The following is a 22,076-nucleotide window of genomic DNA, read 5'->3' as shown; positions in this document are numbered from 1 at the left end:
ATATTTATAGCAGTAGTGGTGTCACTCGAATAATATTGAATAACTTCAGATTGTTAGCATAACCATTAGTTTAATTTTGCATTAAAAAAAATGCAGGTTAGCTATCACATACACTTTATTTAATATAGCGGACAACATTCTTTAGATGTATATCGAGAGATGTATAATGCAAAATACCCAATTCAACGAAGCAGCTCTTGTTATGCTCCTGCGAAGTAAAGTATAATCATGTCCGTCTGCCTGTCGCACAAACTAAGGATATATGTATTATTTAAATAGAAGATGTGGTATGATTGCCAATGAGACAACTCTTCACAAGAGACCAATGGTTTGTTTATGTACAGTTTTAAAACTGGGAATTTTGTATATACAAAATCTAATGATTGTTGGTCTAGTTCAAAGTCTACGGCTGGGAATATCTGTGTTTATCATATCAGAATGTTACTGGACGGTCATTTAATAATACGCTGAGCATATTATGAGCAATACGGCCTCTTAAAAATATGTGACGGAATAAGGCATGTCTTAAATGGGCACTGGCTACGAGATATATAAAAAATCTAATATTTTTTTTTCTCTCAATCATTAAAGGAATAAAAATAGTGAAATAACAATTCGCGTTTAGCAGCCAGTATGGTTTAATGATGTTAAAATAAGCTAAAAAAATATCGATTATGTATTATTCACTTGCAAGTGAATAATTCGACCTCATTGAATCCGTATTCATGTGAATTTTTATTTGACCCCTTAGCTTGAGATGGATAACACGTGAATTGTATGTGTAAAGTTATGTAAAGGAAAGAATGTCAACATTGAAAGTGAAACAAAGGTAAATCATTTGATTGACTGATTCGATTCACAAAAAATCTTTCTTATACAGCTTAAAACGATGATAAACATTTATTTTTCATCTATATACATATATATAATATGAAATTAAATAGACCTAGAAAAATCCAACAGCACGAGTTTGCTTAATCTATTTATATCTATATTTATTTTTACATCGCTTATATGGTCATCGGATGACTTTAGAGGTCAACTCGATGGTTAATTAGATGGCCTTTAGACTAAAATAAACACGAAACGAAGCTACGTATTTTAATGCCCGTGTCCTGTTCACTGTTTGTTTTATACCTTTAAAAGTTTGGATAAAAAAAAAATGTTTTACATTGTTATAAATCAAATATGAGAATTTGATTAAAATCGGTGAACATGAATTTGACAGCTAGTGCCCCTTTAAAAAAATACATCGAAAACACACAAACACGAAGTATCGTGGTAACTTCGCTTGTGAGTCTTAATATATCTAAAATCTGTCAATATTCATTATTTCACTTATTTTCGGCAATTTCTCGAGTGGCGATTGATTTTGCATATATAATATATCCGAGAATCGTGGCTTGTAATGTTGTTCTAAGAGCTAGTCTGCCAGAAAACCATGCAATGGACTCCAAATGCAACTTTATCACATATTAACCTGATATTTTGCATACATGATACCTTCTTTGCAAGTGCTCTCTGTGAACATATTAAGGGGTCACTAGCTACGAGAGTTGTAGCCCTTATGATGTTTCTGTTGTTAGTGTAGTATAAACCAAGCCGTTGGTTTTAAACTTTTAAATTGGTAACACTTTTTCATCCCGGATCCTTTGATATAAAATAATCTTTGGTCTTGGTAGTTGTCTTATTGAAAGTCGTATTAAATCTCCTTACGTCTATATTTGGTTAAGAATAAATGTATAAATCTTCTTGCATATGCATATGTATATATGTCTATGTGTCCATGATGTGTTGTAGATAATTTTAGCAAACATTCAGCGTTCTTGAAAATAGAAAGAAAATTCCAAAGGTTAATCCATAATATAAAAGTCCAATAAAATAGATAACACCATAGACGGTAAAAAACGACAAGATTACAACAACATGCACAAAAAACTAAAATCTGAACATCCGAAGCACAATAACAATCGGGTGCAGTCAGGTCCTCTGGAAGTTTAAGGAGTATCCCTCAAAGACTGAACCCGAAGTGTTTCTCATGAAAGTGAAACTTCGATTATAAGTCGAATTCGATTATGTCTCAATCGAAGAGAAAGGAAAATGAGTTCTCTGATTTTGAACGGCAGGTATTTTATTCTTATTTCAATCGATCCGGCCGCTTAGAATTCACCCAATGTTTTAAATAATTATATACATTTCAGCTGTCTTATGGATTGATATTCAAGAGGATTTTAGAAACATTGCTTATTTCAATTAGATTAAAAATTGTTTTAAAGTCATGTAATTAGAACACAGTTTGTCAAAGTATATAGTTGTCTTTTCATAATTATATGAATTTGAAAAATAATATTCATAGCTTAAAAATTGGAAGTTAAAACTTGAAAATTGATAGTTAATGCCACGTATAAACTTCTCTCATCTGAATCATTAAACGCACTTCCTACAAACATACCACTTAATTGATATACATGTACAATTAAGTACTTGTGTGTACACGCCTGTTGAAAACTATCGTTTGATGAAAAGTTTGCCGACTTGGAATATTTTCCCATAAACTTTCCAAATGTCTATCGGAAAAGCAAATTATAAGCCATGATCCGCTAAAGGGAAATAAACTTCATGTAAAAGAACATCAAATGTGATATGCCTCAGATTTTGATGACATTTGGCAAACAACTATGGCTACTTCAAGTTTTTATAAACTGTACTAACTAAGAAATTGACCGTCATTCATAAATGTGTAAAGACATAAAAGCATATGTGCTATGTGCTGAAAAAAGGAAAATATGACAATGAGTACAGAACATTGAAATTGGAAGATATATCAACTTACCTCGTACTGAAAGACTATCATGCTAATGTTGTAATATGAAAACCATTGAAAATGATTATCATTTTGTAATGATCTGTAGATATTTGCGTCTATAAGCTGATTTTTGCCTAAATATTTTTGTTCTTTGCCTAATATGTATCACTTATTCAAACATTTCCAAGAACTTTGGAAACTTTGGTGTTTGTTAATTGAAAACTGGAAAATACGGTAACAATTGATAAAGAAGATTATAAATTACTATATATAGGCCTATATTTGTTTAATATTTATTTGTTTATTTTTTTTTATGAATTTTTGTTTGCTTTATGTTTCTGTTTTCGTTACGGTATTTATATTTGTAATGTATCTAAGTTGTTGCATTTTCTTATAAATTATGCTGATTGCAATAAATTTATCACAATTAACACTGTGCCGGGGGAGCTACATGGAGTTTTATGCTAAGAATCTTTCAGAAGGTGCTTTTATAAGGGGGCCCACTGACTGACCTCAAAGGGTGGCAATGATGGACACTGACAAGGGTTTTTTTTTTGTTTTTTTTATAAAAAAAAAAAGAGGGACGAAAGATACCAAAGGGACAGTCAAACTCATAAATCTAAAACAAACTGACAACGCCATGGCTAAAAATGAAAAAGACAAACAGAAAAACAATAGTACACATGACACAACATAGAAAACTAAAGAATAAACAACACAAACTCCACCAAAAACTAGGGGTGATCTCAGGTGCTCCGGAAGGGTAAGCAGATCCTGCTCCACATGTGGCACCCGTCGTGTTGATTATCTGATTACAAATCCGGTAAATAGTCTAATTCGGTAGGTCACATTCATGAAAGGGAAGGGGATTGTAGTTACGACGTAAAGAACATATCCGATATCATTTGTGAAACGGTCATTCCATAACGGTCAACCAACTCGTGATGGCGTCCGTAAAATTTACGAAGGGATGATTTCAACTTCACCATTTGGAACTCTTGGTTTAATAGCTTCCTTGTGATCAGTAACTTTCTATCAAGAAAATCATGATAGGAAATGCAAGCACGGGAATATCGTACCAATTGGGAGATATATACCCCGTATGCAGGTGCTGCTGGAATGTTGCTACTTAGAAATGGAAAGTTCACAATTGGAAAGCTGAAATCATCTCTTTTGTCGTAAAGTTTTGTTTTCAACCGACCCTCATTGTCAATTTCTAGATGTAAGTCAAGATATGAAGCCGAAAGTTAACTGTATCTGTAGTATCCTTTATCTCCAATTGGATGGGATAGATGCGTTCCACATAGTCACCAAATTTTGAATTGTTTAGTGAAAGAACGTCATCTATATAGCGGAAAGTAGAGTTAAAGGATATTGCTAACTTCGTATCTTTCTTCCTAAGAAGTTCCTGCATGAAGTCAGCCTCATAATAATAAAGAAACAAGTCGGCAAGTAGAGGGGCACAGTTTGTTCCCATTGGGATGCCGACAGTCTGTTGAAAAACACGTCCTCCGAACGTTACAAATATGTTGTCAATCAAGAAATCAAGCATCTTGATAATATCGGTTTCAGAGAATTTTTTGTTTGAATCAGAGTGATTCTTTACAAAGTATGATTTATCCCTCCCTAGGACAAGATACTTGTTTCTACGTTGGCCATTCTTTTTTATGAAACAAAGTAATACCAACTCTTTCAATTTGTCTTTTAGTATAATGTACATGAGTTTTAAATAGCACATTTATGATCTGAATAGAATGCACATTATTCAAGTTACCGTGAAATATTTGTGTGACATGCACAACTTTTACAACATAATGCACATTTTGAATTTTTAAGTATATAAAATATCTCAATTCAAATGGGTGTGGGAATTTTTCAGTGATTGTTAACAAAAGAGGGACGAAAGATACCAAAGGGACAGTCAAACTCATAAATCTAAAACAAACTGACAACGCCATGGCTAAAAATAAAAAAGACAAACAGAAAAACAATAGTACACACGACACAACATAGAAAACTAAAGAATAAACAACACGAACCCCACCAAAAACTAGGGGTGATCTCAGGTGCTCCGGAAGGGTAAGCAGATCCTGCTCCACATGTGGCACCCGTCGTGTTGCTTAAGTGATTACAAATCCGGTAAATAGTCTAATTCGGTAGGTCATATTCATGAAAGGGAAGGGGATTGTAGTTACGACGTAAGGAACATATCCGATATCATTTGTGAAACGGTTATTCCATAACGGGTCAACCAACTCGTGATGGCGTCCGTAAAATTTACGAAGGGATGATTTCAACTTCACCATTTGGAACTCTTGGTTTAATAGCTTCCTTGTGAGCAGCAAACCTCTATCAAGAAAATCATGATAGGAAATGCAAGCACGGGAATATCGTATCAATTGGGAGATATATACCCCGTATGCAGGTGCTGCTGGAATGTTGCTACTTAGAAATGGAAAGTTCACAATTGGAAAGCTGAAATCATCTCTTTTGTCGTAAAGTTTTGTTTTCAACCGACCCTCATTGTCAATTTCTAGATGTAAGTCAAGATATGAAGCCGACTTAACTGTATCTGTAGTATCCTTTATCTCTAGTTCGATTGGATAGATGCGTTCCACATAGTCACCAAATTTTGAATTGTTTAGTGAAAGAACATCATCTATATAGCGGAAAGTAGAGTTAAAGGATATTGCTAACTTCTTATCTTTCTTCCTAAGAAGTTCCTGCATGAAGTCAGCCTCATAATAATAAAGAAACAAGTCGGCGAGTAGAGGGGCACAGTTTGTTCCCATTGGAATGCCGACAGTGAGTCTGTTGAAAAACACGTCCTCCGAACGTAACAAATATGTTGTCAATCAAGAAATCAAGCATCTTGATAATATCAGTTTCAGAGAATTTTTTGTTTGAATCAGAGTGATTCTTTACAAAGTAGGATTTATCCCTCCCTAAGACAAGATACTTGTATCTACGTTGGCCATTCTTTTTTATGAAGCAAAGTAATATCAACTCTTTCAATTTGTCTTTTAGTTTGGAATGTGGAATACTTGTGTACAGGGTAGAAAAGTCAAATGTTTTAATACTGTTACAAGATGAAAGAGAGTTAGATTGTATGTACTCTAAAAGATCTTTTGAATTTTTAAGTATCCACATCTGATTCACGCCACCTCTAGAATAGGCAGTTTCACAATAACTTTGAAGCCCGTCTTTGATTGCTGATAAAATAGATGTTAATAATTTAGAAAGAGGTTTCGTGGAGCACTTGGAAGACCCAGCAATATACCGTTGTTTGTAAGGACACTTATGTAGTTTAGGTATCCAATACAGTGATGGAAGATCCAGTTCTTCATCTTTGGTTGAAATTCCAAAGGAACATAGAACAGACCTATGATTATCCAGGATTTCCTCTTTGGTAAGTGTCGTGAGGGTATATGTTGAGTTACCAAGTGAATTGTCAATACCTAATTCGTTTATCAAGCAGTTGATGTAGTGACTTTTACACACAAAAACGATGTTATTTGGGGCTTTATCTGCAGGGACAACAACATATTTGTCATGGAGGTCGGATAGGTGTTTTGCAACATTTGGGTCTTTAAAGATTGACGTAGCATGGTTATTGATGGACCCATTCAGTTTCTTAATTCTGATTTGTATCAACGACCTCACTGCCTTAATCCATTCGGAAAGAGTGTCTACGTCTTCCTTCTCGCGCTTAGCCCATTGCCTGGCATAATCCTCGACTGAATCCATCAAAATTTTAAAGTTGTATTTCCAATTGATGGATTTAGGCTCACGATATTTGGGACCTTTCGATAACACATTTCGTAGAGAAGTGTTATTAACAATGTTAAGGTCACCGGTAATAACGTGGCCAGCAGGATTATATGTGAACTTGGAACTAGCACAAGTGCAATCAGGAGGTTTAGACTTGAAGTCGTCAATATCGAGATCCTGCAAAACGCGTTTGTAATTGAAAATTTTAGTTGCAATAGGTTTGGTATAGGTATAAGAAATTATTGGTACAGACTGGTCTTTGAAATAAGGAGGTATTTTCGATTGCACTAATTTATGATGAAGGATATTGCCTAGGTTGACGCCATTGAGACCTTTGTTGGCAAAGGAAAGATTAAGAAAAGATCTTTTCTCTTTTTCATCTTTTCCAATGCGAACTGGCTTGAAAAGTCTGTGACTTGCAATATCCGAAATTATAGCTTCAAGTTTGTATTGGTTTGAATGAGGGTTTGTAACAGTGGATTCCAAACATAAATTGAACAGAGAATGAAGTTTCGAAAGGGGTAATGAATAAAGTTTCGTGCGAATGTGATGAATACCTAACGGCTTTTGTATGAATGGCAGCAAGTCATTAATAGAGACATCATGCAGAGAAGGTGATGTATAATGACGATGACCATGACTGCGTCTACGTCGAGGAGTCGAGTTGAAAATATTCATCACATTCACCGAGTTACACGAAGGACTAGATAGAATACCTATACCATCAATTTTGTCATTGCAGCCATAAGGTGTTGCAGTTCCCAATTGTCTAATCCAGTAGTCTTCTTTTTGTCTACGGAGAGTCGTTGAAAGATTAGGATTGTTAGAGCTATGGTATATCTTTTCGATAATGCGAACTGTCATAGAAACGATGGAATGATCGGGCTGATTGAAATGCTGGTATAGAATGTCGTTAGCATTAAGGTTAATGTCTGATCTATGACCGCACATACGTTTGTTAAGCCTTCCTTTCGTTTCACCGACGTATACCAATCCGCAAAGGTTGCACTCTAATCCGTAGACGACATTTATCGATTTACAATTCAGATCATCGTAACTTCTGGTAAAATATGACTTCTTGGTCAAATTGCTAGTGAATTCAGCATCTGTAATTAAAATAGCACAAGTTTTGCAGCCTTTGGTCTCACATTTTGAAATGCGACAGTGTTGTACTGTGTCATCAAACACCAAAATGTCTTTAAGGAGAACTGAACATGGCTGTATATGTGTAATATTGCTATTGTCACTAGGACGATGATCTGAATGAGTCGTGTTTGAGATATTTGTCATGTCTGGTGATGAGGGGACACCTGCCGTATCAGACGACACCGTGTCCATGGTGACGCCTGTTTCGGACCTTTTTATACTGGGCGACGTCCGAGCCAGTTTCCTGTTTAATCTTCGTAAGTTCATGCAATTGTAGTTTTGCTACTGGGCGGATGATGTCCTCGGGGACAAAATGTTCATAGGCTTCATAGGCTTCAACACGATACCCTGGTGTGGTGCTCCATGATTAATGTAGGAAATATATGAAACTGAACTGAAGTTTCTTTCCCCATCCCAATAAATGCCCCTTGATAGCTGACGAAATCCAAGAAAAAAACAGGGTATGGATTTAGGTTTGTCGTAGAGATATTCAAAGTAAACCAACCATTATGTCTTTTCGACAATCTTTTTTATCATACCTCGTTGGAAATTAAATATTCGGACAAATTATGAAAAATAAAAATTATCCACCACCAAACATATTTCAGTTCTTTGTAGGACTTTATTTTAAATGTTGATACCCTTTGGTTAGATATTTTAGCCAAACCTTTGTGTGCTTCCTAGATATTTCTGCCAAAACCTTTGTGTGCTTCCTGCCTTCAGGTTACAATTCTGTCCAATGACACCCTAGTAAATATTTCAAATTGCAAAACAGTCTCTGAAAACTCAAGTGTAGAAGGTTATGCTGGCCCAGTCAATCTAGAATAAACTAGAGTTCATTTCAAGTTTTCTTATACATGCAGTATTAACATTTTCGTGTCCTGAAATGAATGTTATCAATGCAATTGGACATTTCACATCAAATTGCCAACATTGAGAGCCTTTGTTCGAATCCATGACAAATCGCCCCACTGGCAAATCGCCCCACACCTAATCGCCCCACTTTTTCACTCTTGTTTACCAACTTATGAAAAGGGTAAACTCCCATTGCAAATAGGTATGATAACATGCCCCACTTATGAAAAGGGTTAAAATCCCACTGAAATACGGTCTGTCAACTGGACCCACTCATGACAAATAGATAAACCACTTATAAAAAAGATGCAATCCTGTTGTATATCTTTGTCCCTGCCCATGTCAATACCTTTGAAAACCGAAGTAAAGTGCTATAAAATCAAATTGCTGTTAAAAACTATGTTTTTGCAATAAAGTTATATATATAAATGTTAATCACGCATCAATTGTATGATTATGATACAATTAACAGGTTTCTTTTCAATTGTTATACAAATAACTAAGCTTACAAGTATAAAGTTATTCTCCAATAATGATACGAAAATGTATTTGCAATTATATTTTAAGAATGTTAAAAAAGTTTAATAAATTTCGTATTTTTTTTTTGTATTCTGTGTAGATTACAAAATTCAAAATAAGTTTTCATTAAAGTGCAGCTAGTTGGTAGACCTGAAAATTGTATATAGAAGTAGATTTTTCCTTTTTTCAATAAGTGGGGCGAGTTGACAGGGGAAAAATTTACTGGATTTGACCAATTACACCAGTGAGGCGATTGTTTTAAAAAGTGGGGCGAGTTAGTTTACCAGGTTGGGGTGATTTTTTTAATAGTGAGGCGAGTTTGTGAAAAAGTGGGGCGATTTGGTGTGGGGCGTTTTGCCAGTGGGGCGATTTGTCCTGCTTCCCCTTTGTTCAGCTCCTTGGGACACACAGATTTGTAAAGAAATACAAATCCTTTTGAGGACAGAAAACAAAACTTGCAGGGTAAAAAGACACTTTACTATTAAATGGAATTTGCAATATTGAATAGTAAAACTTATTTTTATCATGTATGTTACAAAGCATGACATATGATAATACTCCATTGTTGTCATATAACACACGATTCCTTTTTTTCACATCTGGATTTAAATTAATAGGCTGTTTAACTTTGTTAGTTCATTAGATATTATAAAGAAATAAACAGAATTCATGACCAAGTACATTTCCCCTCAATGGAATGTCATGTCTTGTAGCTATTCCCTGTGAGATGCTTTCCATTCAAAAACTAGCACCAATCAACTATTGTTAAAGCAGTAATATATATGTCTTGGAAATATTAACACTATGGAAGATTGTAAGTGCTCTCAGGTGTGCTAAATTTATATGAAATTTTTATCGAAGGTCATAACGGCATTGTTAGAAAATTTGAAACTTCATTTTAAAAAGTTATTCCCGTATAAAGATTAATTATTCAAATAAATGCATTGTACAAATGTAAATGCTCTTATAAAGTCTTCATCTCTAAAATTTCATAAAAGTTAACCATTCATTGCGATTTAAATGAATTTTTTTGTGTTTACAGAAATGGAATGAAAACAATTTGATTTAAACAGAACCATGTATGATAATGTTTCTGCAGAAGATTGGTAGAGTCACTGTCAGACTGGTACAGTTTGGTTGTGTTGTACATTGTATAGACAGATATGTGGGTTCTTTTGTGATGGTAAGTACATGCAGAGACATATATACACAGACATATATACACATATATGTGTATATATGTCTCTTGTACATGCTAAATGGCATTGGTGTAGCTAGGTACAATTCAGTTGTGGTGTACATTGTATTGACAGATATGTGGGTTCTTTTGTGATGGTAAGTACATGCTAAATGGCATTGGTGTAGCTAGGTACAATTCAGTTGTGGTGTACATTGTATTGACAGATATGTGGGTTCTTTTGTGATGGTAAGTACATGCTAAATGGCATTGGTGTAGCTAGGTACAATTCAGTTGTGGTGTACATTGTATTGACAGATATGTGGGTTCTTTTGTGATGGTAAGTACATGCTAAATGGCATTGGTGTAGCTAGGTACAATTCAGTTGTGGTGTACATTGTATTGACAGATATGTGGGTTCTTTTGTGATGGTAAGTACATGCTAAATGGCATTGGGGTAGCTAGGTACAATTCAGTTGTGGTGTACATTGTATTGACATATATGTGGATTCTTTTGTGATGGTAAGTTCATGCTAAATGGCATTGGTGTAGCCATACAGATCAGTTGTGGTGTACAATCGTAACATTGTATTTAGACATGTGTGGGTCCTTTTGTGATGGTAAGTCCAGGTTTAATGACATTGGTGTAGTCATGGTACAATTAGATGTGTTGTTCATTGAATAGAACGATATTTTAGTTCTTTATTGATGGTAAATCCTTGCTAAATGACATTGGTGTAGCCTGGTATAGTATAGTTGTTTTGTACATTGAATAAACATATATCTTAGACTCTTAGTTCTTTTGTGATGGTAAAAAAAAGGTAAGTATATTATATTTATGGGCATTAGTGGAACCAGTTACAGTTTGGTTGTGTTGTACATTGTTTTGACAGATGTGTGGGTTATTTTCTAATGGTAAGTCCATATTTCTTTAATGGAATTGGTGTCGCAACATACATCATGAATAAACTCAATAATTTATATGATCAAAATCCCAAAGCCTATTGGCAACTACTAGATAAAATTAAAAATATCTCAAATAATAGTCAAAACAAATCTGAGAATACTATTGACCCATCTGAATGGCAAGAATACTTTCAAAAATTAAATAAGAATGAACAATATAGTGATGATTTGATTAAGAAGAAACTTGAATCATTCTATAATGAAAATGTTTTTAATGAACTTGACTACTTAATAACACCTGAGGAAATAGAAAAAGCAATAAAGTCTTAAGAATTCTAAATCGAGTAGATTCAGCATGATCTCGAATGAAATGATAAAATATAGCCAAACCGTTTGTATCCCTCTAATACAAAAACTCTTTAATTTAGTATTTTCAAGTAGTATTTACCCCAAATTATGGGGCCAAGGCTTTATCACCCCCCTTCACAAGTCTGGATCTAATTATCAAACTACAGGGGCATTACTATTGCAGATAACATTGGCAAGTTATTTAATTCAATTCTAAATAACAGGTTGACAAAATTTTTGAAAACTAGAAATATAATTAGAAGTGAGCAAATTGGTTTTACTAAAGGATGTCGCACAACAGACCATATGTATGTGTTAAATACCATCATTCAAAAATTTGTAAAAAATAATTTGAAGCCTCTGTATGCATGCTTTGTAGATTTTAAGCGTGCATTTGATTCAGTTTCACATCTCCACCTTTTTTATAAACTTAAATGTATAGGTGTTGGAACAAAATTTTATGACATTATAAAATGTATGTATGAAAACACAGGACAAACCTTTTTAAATCAAATATAGGAGTAAGACAAGGGGATAATCTCAGTCCCTGTCTCTTTAATATATATTTAAATGATTTGCCAACCTATTTTGACCAAACATGTGACCCAATCCCATTAAATACACATCCCTTAAATATTTTAATGTATGCTGATGATGTCGTTCTTTTATCATCATCAGAGCAAGGACTTCAAGATTATGTTAACAAATTAAATAAATTTACAGTTGATTATAAAATGACAGTTAACACAAAAAAGACCAAGGTTCTTGTATTTAACAAATCAGGAAGACTTAAAAATATTAAAATATCATTAGGAAACCAGACTTTAGAATATGTACAGAACTACACATACTTAGGTATAAATTTTTCATCATCTGGGAGTTTCCAAATAGCAAAGAAAGAACTTTTTAACAAAGGAATGAAATCATATTTCAAATTAAGGAAGACCTTTTCAGTGGAAAGCCCAAAACCTACTCTAGTACTTTATTACACATCTATAACCATACAATCCGACCAATCTTGTTGTATGGATCTGAAATTTGGGGTTATATACCACATAAGAAACAAATACATTTGGCTAACTTTATATCAAAAGAAACTGATTATCTTGTACTAGAGAAAATTCATACTAAGCTTTGTAAATTTTCACTTGGAGTTAATATAAAAACATCAAATATGGCATGTAGAGGAGAACTAGGTTCACTCCCTACGCTGTATTATGTAATAATGAATATGGTAAAATATTGGATCCATCTTATGAAAGATATTGAACCTTCAAATATTATTCTAAGGGAAGCCATAACTCTATCTCATTCTATGTACAAACATAACCAGGAATCTTGGATAGGAAGCATTAAACATATATTTAAATTTCTAGACTTAGAATATCTATTTGCTAACCAGTCAAACTTTAAACAAAACCATATTCTAAAAAAGGTAAAAACATCTTTAACTATTGAATTTAAAGAAAGCTGGTTAGCTAGTTTAGAAAGCAATTCTGGGAAGTGTACTACTTTACAATCTGGCAATAAATTAAGAACTTACAGAAAATTTAAAAATATTCTTATGTTTGAACCATATTTAAAAATGAATTTAAAAAAAGACAGGCAAATAATCAGAAGATTTAGAACTAGCTGTCATGATCTTGAAATCGAAAGAGGGAGGTATATTGGAATTAAAGCTGAAGACAGAAAGTGTAAGCTATGTAAGAACGCAGTTGAAGACGAACTACATATTGTTTTAAAATGTCCTGTTCTAAAAGATACTCGATCTCAACATCTATCTAATTTAAATTCTCAATTCAAAAAATTTTCAAGATTATCTGATGAAATGAAATTTGTTTGGATTCTTTCATCTGAAGATTTGTTTGTTACTTCGAACTTATCTAATTTATTGCACTCCCTTTTTGAAGAACGAAAGAAAATTATAGAAAATATTGTTGTTTGAAAAAAAAATAGAAGAAAAATATATATAGATATATATATATAGGAAATAAAATTGATCAGGAGTTGTCTCCCATAGACCTAGAACTATAAAGAATTATCTAAGTTCTCCAGGTCACAGTGGCACCCATAACAACTATGTTTTGTCAATAACTTGGTTTATATCAGGTTAATTAGTGTAAATGTGTATTCATGTGGTTTTTTGTTTAAATGTACTTTAATCATTCTAATCATTTTCTATGCTTTATTTTGATTGTATAGCTCAAATTGTGGGCACCGTGATTGGTTAATAAAATTATCTATCTATCTATCTATCTATCTACAGTTAAGTTAATATGTGTGGGTTCTTTTGTGATTATAAATGAAAGTGTTGTTACAGTAGTCAAATGCATGCTCCCAATCATACAAAATTAAGGGGTTAAAATGTTACATTTTGTGATGAACTGTTCATTCTGTAAACAAGAATTTTTCAATTTAAACAACTGGCAAAAGGGAGATAACTTATGCTACTTTAAATATTTTTTACAAAAACGCATTAGATTTGTCTCACATTGGCAGTTGTTTTGCTAAACAAGTTAGCTTTAAATATTATATATTCAATATATATTCATTATATATTCAATATATATTCATTATATATTCAACACTATAAGACTTCATTTTGTTTTTAAATCTTATCTCTACATTAAAGCTTAAAAATATTTTTGGTTATGCAAACTATGACATACATCTATTTTAATGTATGTCAGGTATTGTGCTTACTGGAAGTTTTTTGTTTGCCTTTCATTGTAAGAAGGAAAAGAATAACAGTCTGGTTCCTTTATTCTATAGCTCTAACAAATATATTCAGACATGAGTCGCTGTAAGCAGAACAGGTATTTATCGGTAATTTGCACATTTGTCCTCTGATGTTACCAGCTAATATTTTTTAGGATCCTCGAGAATAATTTAATATTAGGCAATCATGCCATGTATCAGTGCAGCAACTGCAGATGTGCATGTCCATCTGCGTCTTTTTATATATGAAATGTCCACCAAAACAACTATAACAATATATTCTACGTGTATAGATTTGCTTACTATTTCATTTTATATCTTATTCTCTCTCATAAAAAACCATTTTGTTAAGACAAAATTGCTGACAAAAAGAAAAAATGCATTTTATTTTATTATCTTGACTTATCAGCTTGATCTCTCTTACTGTTCAGGATGATAAAGTCAAAAAAAAAAAATGCATTTAGTCTATCAGTGGCGGATCCAGAAATTTTCATAAGTGGGGGGCCCACTGACTGACCTAAGAGGGGGCCTGCTCCAGTCACGCTTCAGTGATTCCCTATATAAGCAACCAAATTTTTTCCCAAAAAGGGGGGGCCCCCTCTAAATCCGCCTCTGTCTATATGTGTATTTTTAGAAACATTCATTGTACATTTTTCTAATCTCCTGTCTTTTTCTTGCAGTGTTGTGGAGATTCCATGGTTCCTACCTTATTTAATAATGATATTGTACTAGCAGAAAATATATCTGTGGCTTACAAAAAACTACAGAAGTAAGTGATTTTCTTATGTGAATGGAAAGTAGAATATTAGACTCCCTTGGCTCCTAAAGTCAGTGCAAGGGAATATTTTGTAATTGAACTTAGCACTTATCCTCTGATATGTTGTAACTTCAATTTGTCTGGAAAATGGACTTCTTGGGAAATCGTGATTCTAAAATATCAACTTTTAAATTTCTCTTCCCCTGAAACTACAAAGTCCAATCCAACAACAATGATTAAAACTCATACCGTATAGTAAGATTAGCTATAGAAGGCCCTTTTATGACATAATTTAAACCAATTACGACCCACAGTAGCCAAAGACAACAAATGGATAAAACATTCTGCAACAACAAACTGTAACATTTGCTGGAAAGGGCTTGTAAGAAAATCATATTTTCATCTTTTAATACTCTATGACTTTTTGGCAATGTGTACCAATTTGTCTTTGCTGTTATAAATGTGAATTTGTAATGTATATTATTTATGCCCCACCTACGATAGTAGAGGGACATTATGTTTTCTGGTCTGTCTGTCCTGCTTCAGGTTAAAGTTTTTGGTTAAGGTAGGTTTTGATGAAGCTGAAGTCGAATCAACTTGAAACTTAGTACACATGTTCCCTGCGATATGATCTTTCTAACTTTAATGCCAAATTAGAGATTTTACCCCATTTTCATGATCCACTGAACATAGAAAATTATAGTGCAGATATCCGTGTCCTATGGACACATTCTTGTTCTAATTTAATTGCCAAATTAGATTTTGACCCTAATTTCACGGCCCATTGAACATAGAAAATGATAGTGTGAGCGGGCCGTGTACTATGGACACATTCTTGTTTTTTGTACCTTCACATTCTACTCATATTCAATAGAATTCTTCAAATTCTGTTTGTTGACATAATTGTGTTTAATATAATTAAAAGGGAGGTAATCAATGTTATAATGGAAAATTGTTTTGATATTACTGCAGATTCATTACTTAGTATTATTCTATGAGATGCCAATTTTCCTGGATTTCTTAGGTAGCCATGAACCTTAATGTTCTAAAAAGTACAAAATTTCTAAAGGTTTGTATGCAGAATTTTGCCAACCTGTGAAATCCAAAAATACAATGTTTCCTCAATCCATGACAATTGTTACCTATGAAAGTAACTAAATCCACAGTAGATCATGAAACCCTCAAAATTGAATTTCCCAAAACAATAAGCAAAATATAAAATGATTTCTTAAAATTGTTTAGTCTTTAATAATTGAAGTTAGTTATAATATGCAAGCTCTAAATGGCCAATAACTAATGATTAATCTTTTAATAGCATTTGAAGATAATTGAATCACCAAATAATAATAATAAAAAAAATAAAAAAACTCTTTCTATCTTTACAGGGGTGATATTGTCATAGCCAGATCACCAGCTGATCCTTACCAGTTTATTTGTAAACGATTGGTTGCCATGGAAGGTGACAGTGTTATTGACGACAATTCAGAAAGACAATATGTAAATATTCTACAATATTTTAATTTCAATTTACATGAATACAACCAGATAGAGTATTATGAAGTTTACACTAAAAAAAATCAAAATCAAAATTAACATGATTACATCCATATTCTTCAAAAAATTTATAATTTTATTATGATTTTGATTTAAATTTTAAATTTAATATTTTATCGATTTAATTGAAAATTTCTATTTGATATTTTAGATTGATGTACCTGGGGTAAAATTTATTTGATTTGTAATCAGATATATTATTATGAAATAAACACTAAAGAAATGAAAAGCAAAATCAACATGCTTACACCCTTATTTTTCAAAATTTAATGAACATTACCGGCATTTTGATGTAGACTAATACTTTAGAAGGGGAAAAGTCTACAACACTAAAGGATCTTTCATTTTGAAAAGAATGTAACATTACTTAATATTGTATTAGAAAAAGATGGGTTTTTAAAAAAATTAATTAAATCTTTGAAATACTTGTTTACATTGCAGGTTCCAAAAGGCTATGTGTGGTTAGAGGGAGATAATCATAGGAATTCTAATGATTCCCGCCATTATGGACCAGTGCCTGCTGGACTTCTTGATAGACGTGTGTTCTTTAGAGTAAGACATATAGTTTAATTTTTGATAAACTTTGTCAGAACTTTTAACAAATTTCTTCATCCATCCCTAAAAACTCTCCTGTTTGAACTGTTTTCTGTTCTCAAAATAAGTCTATCCTTGCAGAAAAAAACTTAGTGTTCAGACACCCTGCTTTAAATGACATTTTTCCTGCTTCCCTAGTGTGTCGGATAACACTGGTTACACTGTATTGGTAAAAAAGTCACTGGGACTTACATAGAATTATTTATTTAATGGCAATGTTAAATATAACATTAAAATGAAAACATAGCATTACAGGACTACAATACAAATGAATAGGAGAACATATGTAACATTTTAGTGTTGTTAAGAATAAGTCAGATAAGTATCAATCATTAGGCTTCTGCTTATTTATTATATAAAATGTTACATAGAAGTCACTGTTAGGATTTTTAAGCAAGTAAGGACAATAAGCTAATAATTAAAAGATGCCTAGTTCTGCAGCTGATATTAACAGATACCTAATCTAGGTATTCAAATATAGATAATTGTTCAAAAGTGACCAAACAACACATTAATTAATGAATGCTCATAGCAAATGAGTTAATTATCAGGGTTGTTTGACCACAAGTTGAATTTTATTTTAAAACTGAATTCTTTGACAGACATTCTTTTTATTTAATTGAGCATGGACTTTTTAATAGAAATAAAGTATAATATGAGGAAGGATATCTTTTACTATCTCTCTTAATTTGTTTAAATGTATAGTTGTTCACAATGTCTTTATAACACCAACTGTTGACAGTGTTGTTTGACGTAAGAGGTGTGAAATTATGGGATTAATTCACATGGGAAATTCTCTCTTTTTATTTCCCATTAAAATCATGGTATTTATTGCAAACAATTTCATAATTCACAATTATATATTAATACTTGATTTAGAAAAGTACTTTTCAGAATTGCTCATCCTAATATGAATAATGAATTTGATGTGATAAGTTAGGGTCAAATCATTATGAAACAAGAATGTGTCCATAGTACACAGATGACCCATATCACATTCATTTTCTATGTACAGTGGACCTTGAAATTGGGGTAAAATCTCTTTATTTGGCATTAAAATTAGGAAGATCATATCATAGGAATCATGTGTACTAAGTTCCAAGGTGATTGGACTTCAACTTCATAAAAAAAATACCTCAACCAAAAAACTTTAACCTGAAGCAGGACAGAAGGATGGACAAACGAATGAACGAACGGACGCACAGACCAGAAAACATAATGCCCATAAATGGAGTATAACAACATAATGCCCATAAATGGGGCATAAATAATAGAAATAAGGAGCATCAAGTATAAAGGTCCAATGTAAAATTAAATGGAAATTTAATAGTTTTTCATATGATTTGTAGTAGACCTATACAAATATTCATATTATTACATAGAGAATAATACATGGTAAAATCCGTATCATATGTCGTATCATCCCGAGACATCACTGAATATCAGCCCAAGGGCCTTTAGGCCCGAGGGATGATATTGGTCGAGGGTGATACGGCATGTGATACAGATTTTGCCATGTATTATACACTTTATCATATATTTCAACAGAAGAGTATTATATTATATGAACTGTTTTCTGATCCATAGCACTGGGTTACCTTTAGTTCTACTTTTGTCTTGTTTCAAAGGCCTTAAAAGAACTGCTCAATTACTTATCCGAAGCACCTGGGTTACCTTACAATTTGCGTTCTGTTGTTTTAAAAATATTTTGTTCATTATTGTATTAATTTGTGAGTTTTGTATTTTTCATAGTTGCATTTAGTGTGCCAAAAAATATGAAAACTTGACGTTCGTAACGTCACATACAATATGAAAACTCGACGTTCGTGACGTCATATACCAAACAATGACGTCATTCCAAAAATTTACCTATTTTGAGGAAAAATTTTCTTAAGGTGGTACCTAACATTACAGGGAGATAACTCTGTAAAATCAGCTAAACGTTTTAATTATGTTGTGTTGATAACGGAATATTAAGCTTCTCAATGATCAAAATTAGTGTTTGTCAAACTGCTATATGACCAGTGTATTTTTTCTGATAAAACGGTTGGTTCAAATCTTTTAAATTTTATATATTTTTGTCAAAGGGTCAAAGTAAATACTTTGTCAAAATTTAATGAAAATTAAACGAGCCAAATTAATTTTAGTGAAGGTGTTGGGTACCACCTTAAGCAAAAAAAAAACCAAAACTGACTTTATGTAAAAAATAAAAAAAAATAAAATAAAAAAGTAGGGGTGTGATAAAGGGTATGCGATAAAGGGTGCGCATCAAAGTTGCACGATATGGATTAAACAGCAGGCTATTTATCACATATGTAAAACTACTGTATTTACTACTAAACATATGATAAATAAAAATAACAGTGAACCATAGCCTGTAAAATCTTCAATACAATAGGATCCCTAAAGTGAATATTTATATTGTTTTATTGAGTATGAAGGAAACAGTGTAACAACAAAATCAACATGTAAAAAGTAAAGAAATAAACATCTTTTTGTTTTTTGGATGTACAAGTACCCGGCCACTTCCACTTGTATTTTTGTCCATTTGATGAGTTAAGGGCATATATGATACACTTTTGACCCCATATTTAGACCACATTCATTCTGTGTCAGAAACCTATGCTGTGTCAACTACATGTATTTAATCACAATCCATATTCACAGGTGTATCCAGCTTGAATGTTGTGTCCATACTTGATATAGTTGTTCTTATGTTGTACTGTTATACCACTGTCCCAGGTTAGGAGGAGGGTTGGGATCCAGCTTACATGTTTAACCCCGCCACATTCTGTATGTATGTGCCTGTCCCAAGTCAGGAGCCTGTAATTCAGTGGTTGTCGTTTGTTTATGTGTTACATATTTGTTTTTAGTTCAATTTTTGTACATAAATAAGGCCGTAAGTTTTCATGTTTGAATTGTTTTACATTTTCATTTCGGGGCCTTTTATAGACGACTATGCAATATGGGCTTTGCTCATTGTTGAAGGCTTTACAGTGACCTATAGTTGTTTATTTCTGTTTCATTTTGGTCTCTTGTGGAGAGTCGTCTCTTTGGCAATCATACCAAATCTTCTTTTTTTATTTGGACATAAAATATTTCAGCCTTTATTTGCTTTAATAACTAAGTTGAGATTGAAATTATTTTGGCTGTTTTTAATTTGCTTTGATGACTTGCCAATAAAGCATAAATATAATTTATTTCAGGAAATAGAAAAAAAATGTTTATAAATAATCAGTTTTACATTTTAAATTTTTCAGGTATGGCCATTTTCTTATATGGGATATTTGAAACACCCAGCAGAAAGATGACACATATTGTAGTTAAATTCTCAGGGATTGTATTAGCCATACTGATATGTTGACAAATGATGACTATGAATGAATGTTTTGACTTTTTATAAAAGAGACTTTCAAAGGTTTTATTTACATAGGTTTTTAAAGAAATAAAAATTTATATGATGCTATTATTTTTACTTTCAATCAATCTCAAGATATATTTTCTATTAGTCCATGTATGTTAACTCAGACTAAAATTGAAATTTATTCAATTTGATAAATGTTTACTATCTACATTAGTTTAAAAATGTCTAAAGTAAGTCATAGACAAATATATTTAAGACAGTAATAAAGTTGTCATTAGTTTTATTCTGTTTCATACAAATGTTCTAAATCCTAAAGTACTACTAGAAGTCCAGATTTAAATGCAGGGGTGGATCCAGGAGGGTTCCAGGGGTTAGAATGATTCTGAATCCCCTATTTTTGTGGGCCGATCAATGCATTTGAATTGGGGAAATCTAGTTGGAACATCCCCAATTTGTCCTGAGTTAGGAACCCCCCTTTTTAAAATGGCTGGATCAGCCCTTGAAATGATATAGTAATGTCTGATGATTTCTAGATATCTTTGTTTAATTCTGTTGTTGGGATGCTGTGGCATACATCCTACATCTCTATTTATTCATGGGCTCTTTAAAAGCAAAGTGGTTGTTGACAGCATGTTTTATGGACACCAAACCTATCTTGTAATACTTGCTGCCAGTCTGCAAGGTTATCCACTAGTCCGATGCCCCAGACTAGTGAAATTTTCTATGAACTAGTAAGTTATTTTAATACTTTGGTTGGAACAATAATAAAATGTTGGAATATTAGTTTTAGGACTAGTAGTTGAAAAAGTTTTTGGTGCAGACTGTGCTGCTGGGCATTAATAAATCCTCTTTTAATCAATCCCACTCATATTCTGTAAGTTCTTATATCATTAGGTTTGTTGAACAATTGGCCAAAAAAGGAGATTTTGTTTTTCCAGAAAATAGTACATACAAAGGATGTCATCAAGATTTTAAAATGACTTTTTTTATTTTGTGAAATCAAGTGTGTCACAATTTTAACAATAAATAAAAACATACTATCAGACTATTGAATTGATCATTTCCAGTTCGATACATGAACATGATTATGAATTTACTATCATATATAATTTAATTATTTACAACACCCCCTCCTTTTCAGAACAGGACCCACTTCCTGATAAAAAAAAAATAGATAGTGGTGTAACACCACTAATTTGGGCTGGCCAGAAAGTAGTACATATTTAACACAAAATAGTTCCTACGCATGAGTGTAATTTTCAAAATATGTAAGATATTTAGGTATTTTTGGCATCAAATGAAAGCTGAAGGACTGGTGATCACTGTAAAACACTTTTGGACTTTTAATTTAATTATTAAAAAAACTGCACCAAATTTTAAAAAGAGGGTACATTTTGTCTGTTTGTCAGATCCGAAGTACCTGTTTTGGTACATCCGAAGTTCCGGGAACCAGTTCTTTCTTATATGCCATTAAAGGTTTGTTGATTTTTTCAGTACAAGATTCCCTAAAGTGTTGCTTTGACATGTAATGATTGCCACTTTATTTGAACTTAAAATAAAA

General features: G+C 32.6%; 1 protein-coding gene across 3 annotated transcripts; it reads left to right on the top strand.

Annotated features, from left to right (window-relative positions):
- Positions 1-8,089: 8,089 nt before the first annotated feature.
- On the top strand, positions 8,090-20,617 carry LOC139482627 (mitochondrial inner membrane protease subunit 1-like). Of its 3 annotated transcripts, none has more exons than XM_071266550.1 (6): positions 8,090-8,184; positions 10,140-10,280; positions 14,927-15,015; positions 16,389-16,500; positions 16,999-17,109; positions 20,412-20,617. In XM_071266550.1, exons 2-6 carry the CDS (start codon positions 10,179-10,181, stop codon positions 20,460-20,462), a joined length of 465 nt encoding a protein of 154 aa, XP_071122651.1. In that variant the 5' UTR covers positions 8,090-8,184; positions 10,140-10,178; the 3' UTR covers positions 20,463-20,617. The 3 variants fall into 3 exon arrangements, with proteins under 3 accessions (XP_071122651.1, XP_071122653.1, XP_071122652.1); XM_071266552.1 differs by having other exon boundaries at positions 8,135-8,218; XM_071266551.1 differs by having other exon boundaries at positions 8,153-8,196.
- Positions 20,618-22,076: the final 1,459 nt, after the last annotated feature.

This window comes from Mytilus edulis, chromosome 7 (assembly GCF_963676685.1).
Source record: "Mytilus edulis chromosome 7, xbMytEdul2.2, whole genome shotgun sequence".
NCBI lineage: Eukaryota > Metazoa > Mollusca > Bivalvia > Mytilida > Mytilidae > Mytilus > Mytilus edulis.
The sequence above is the reverse complement of the archived record's forward strand: the minus strand, read 5'-3'. Positions and strand labels throughout refer to the sequence as shown.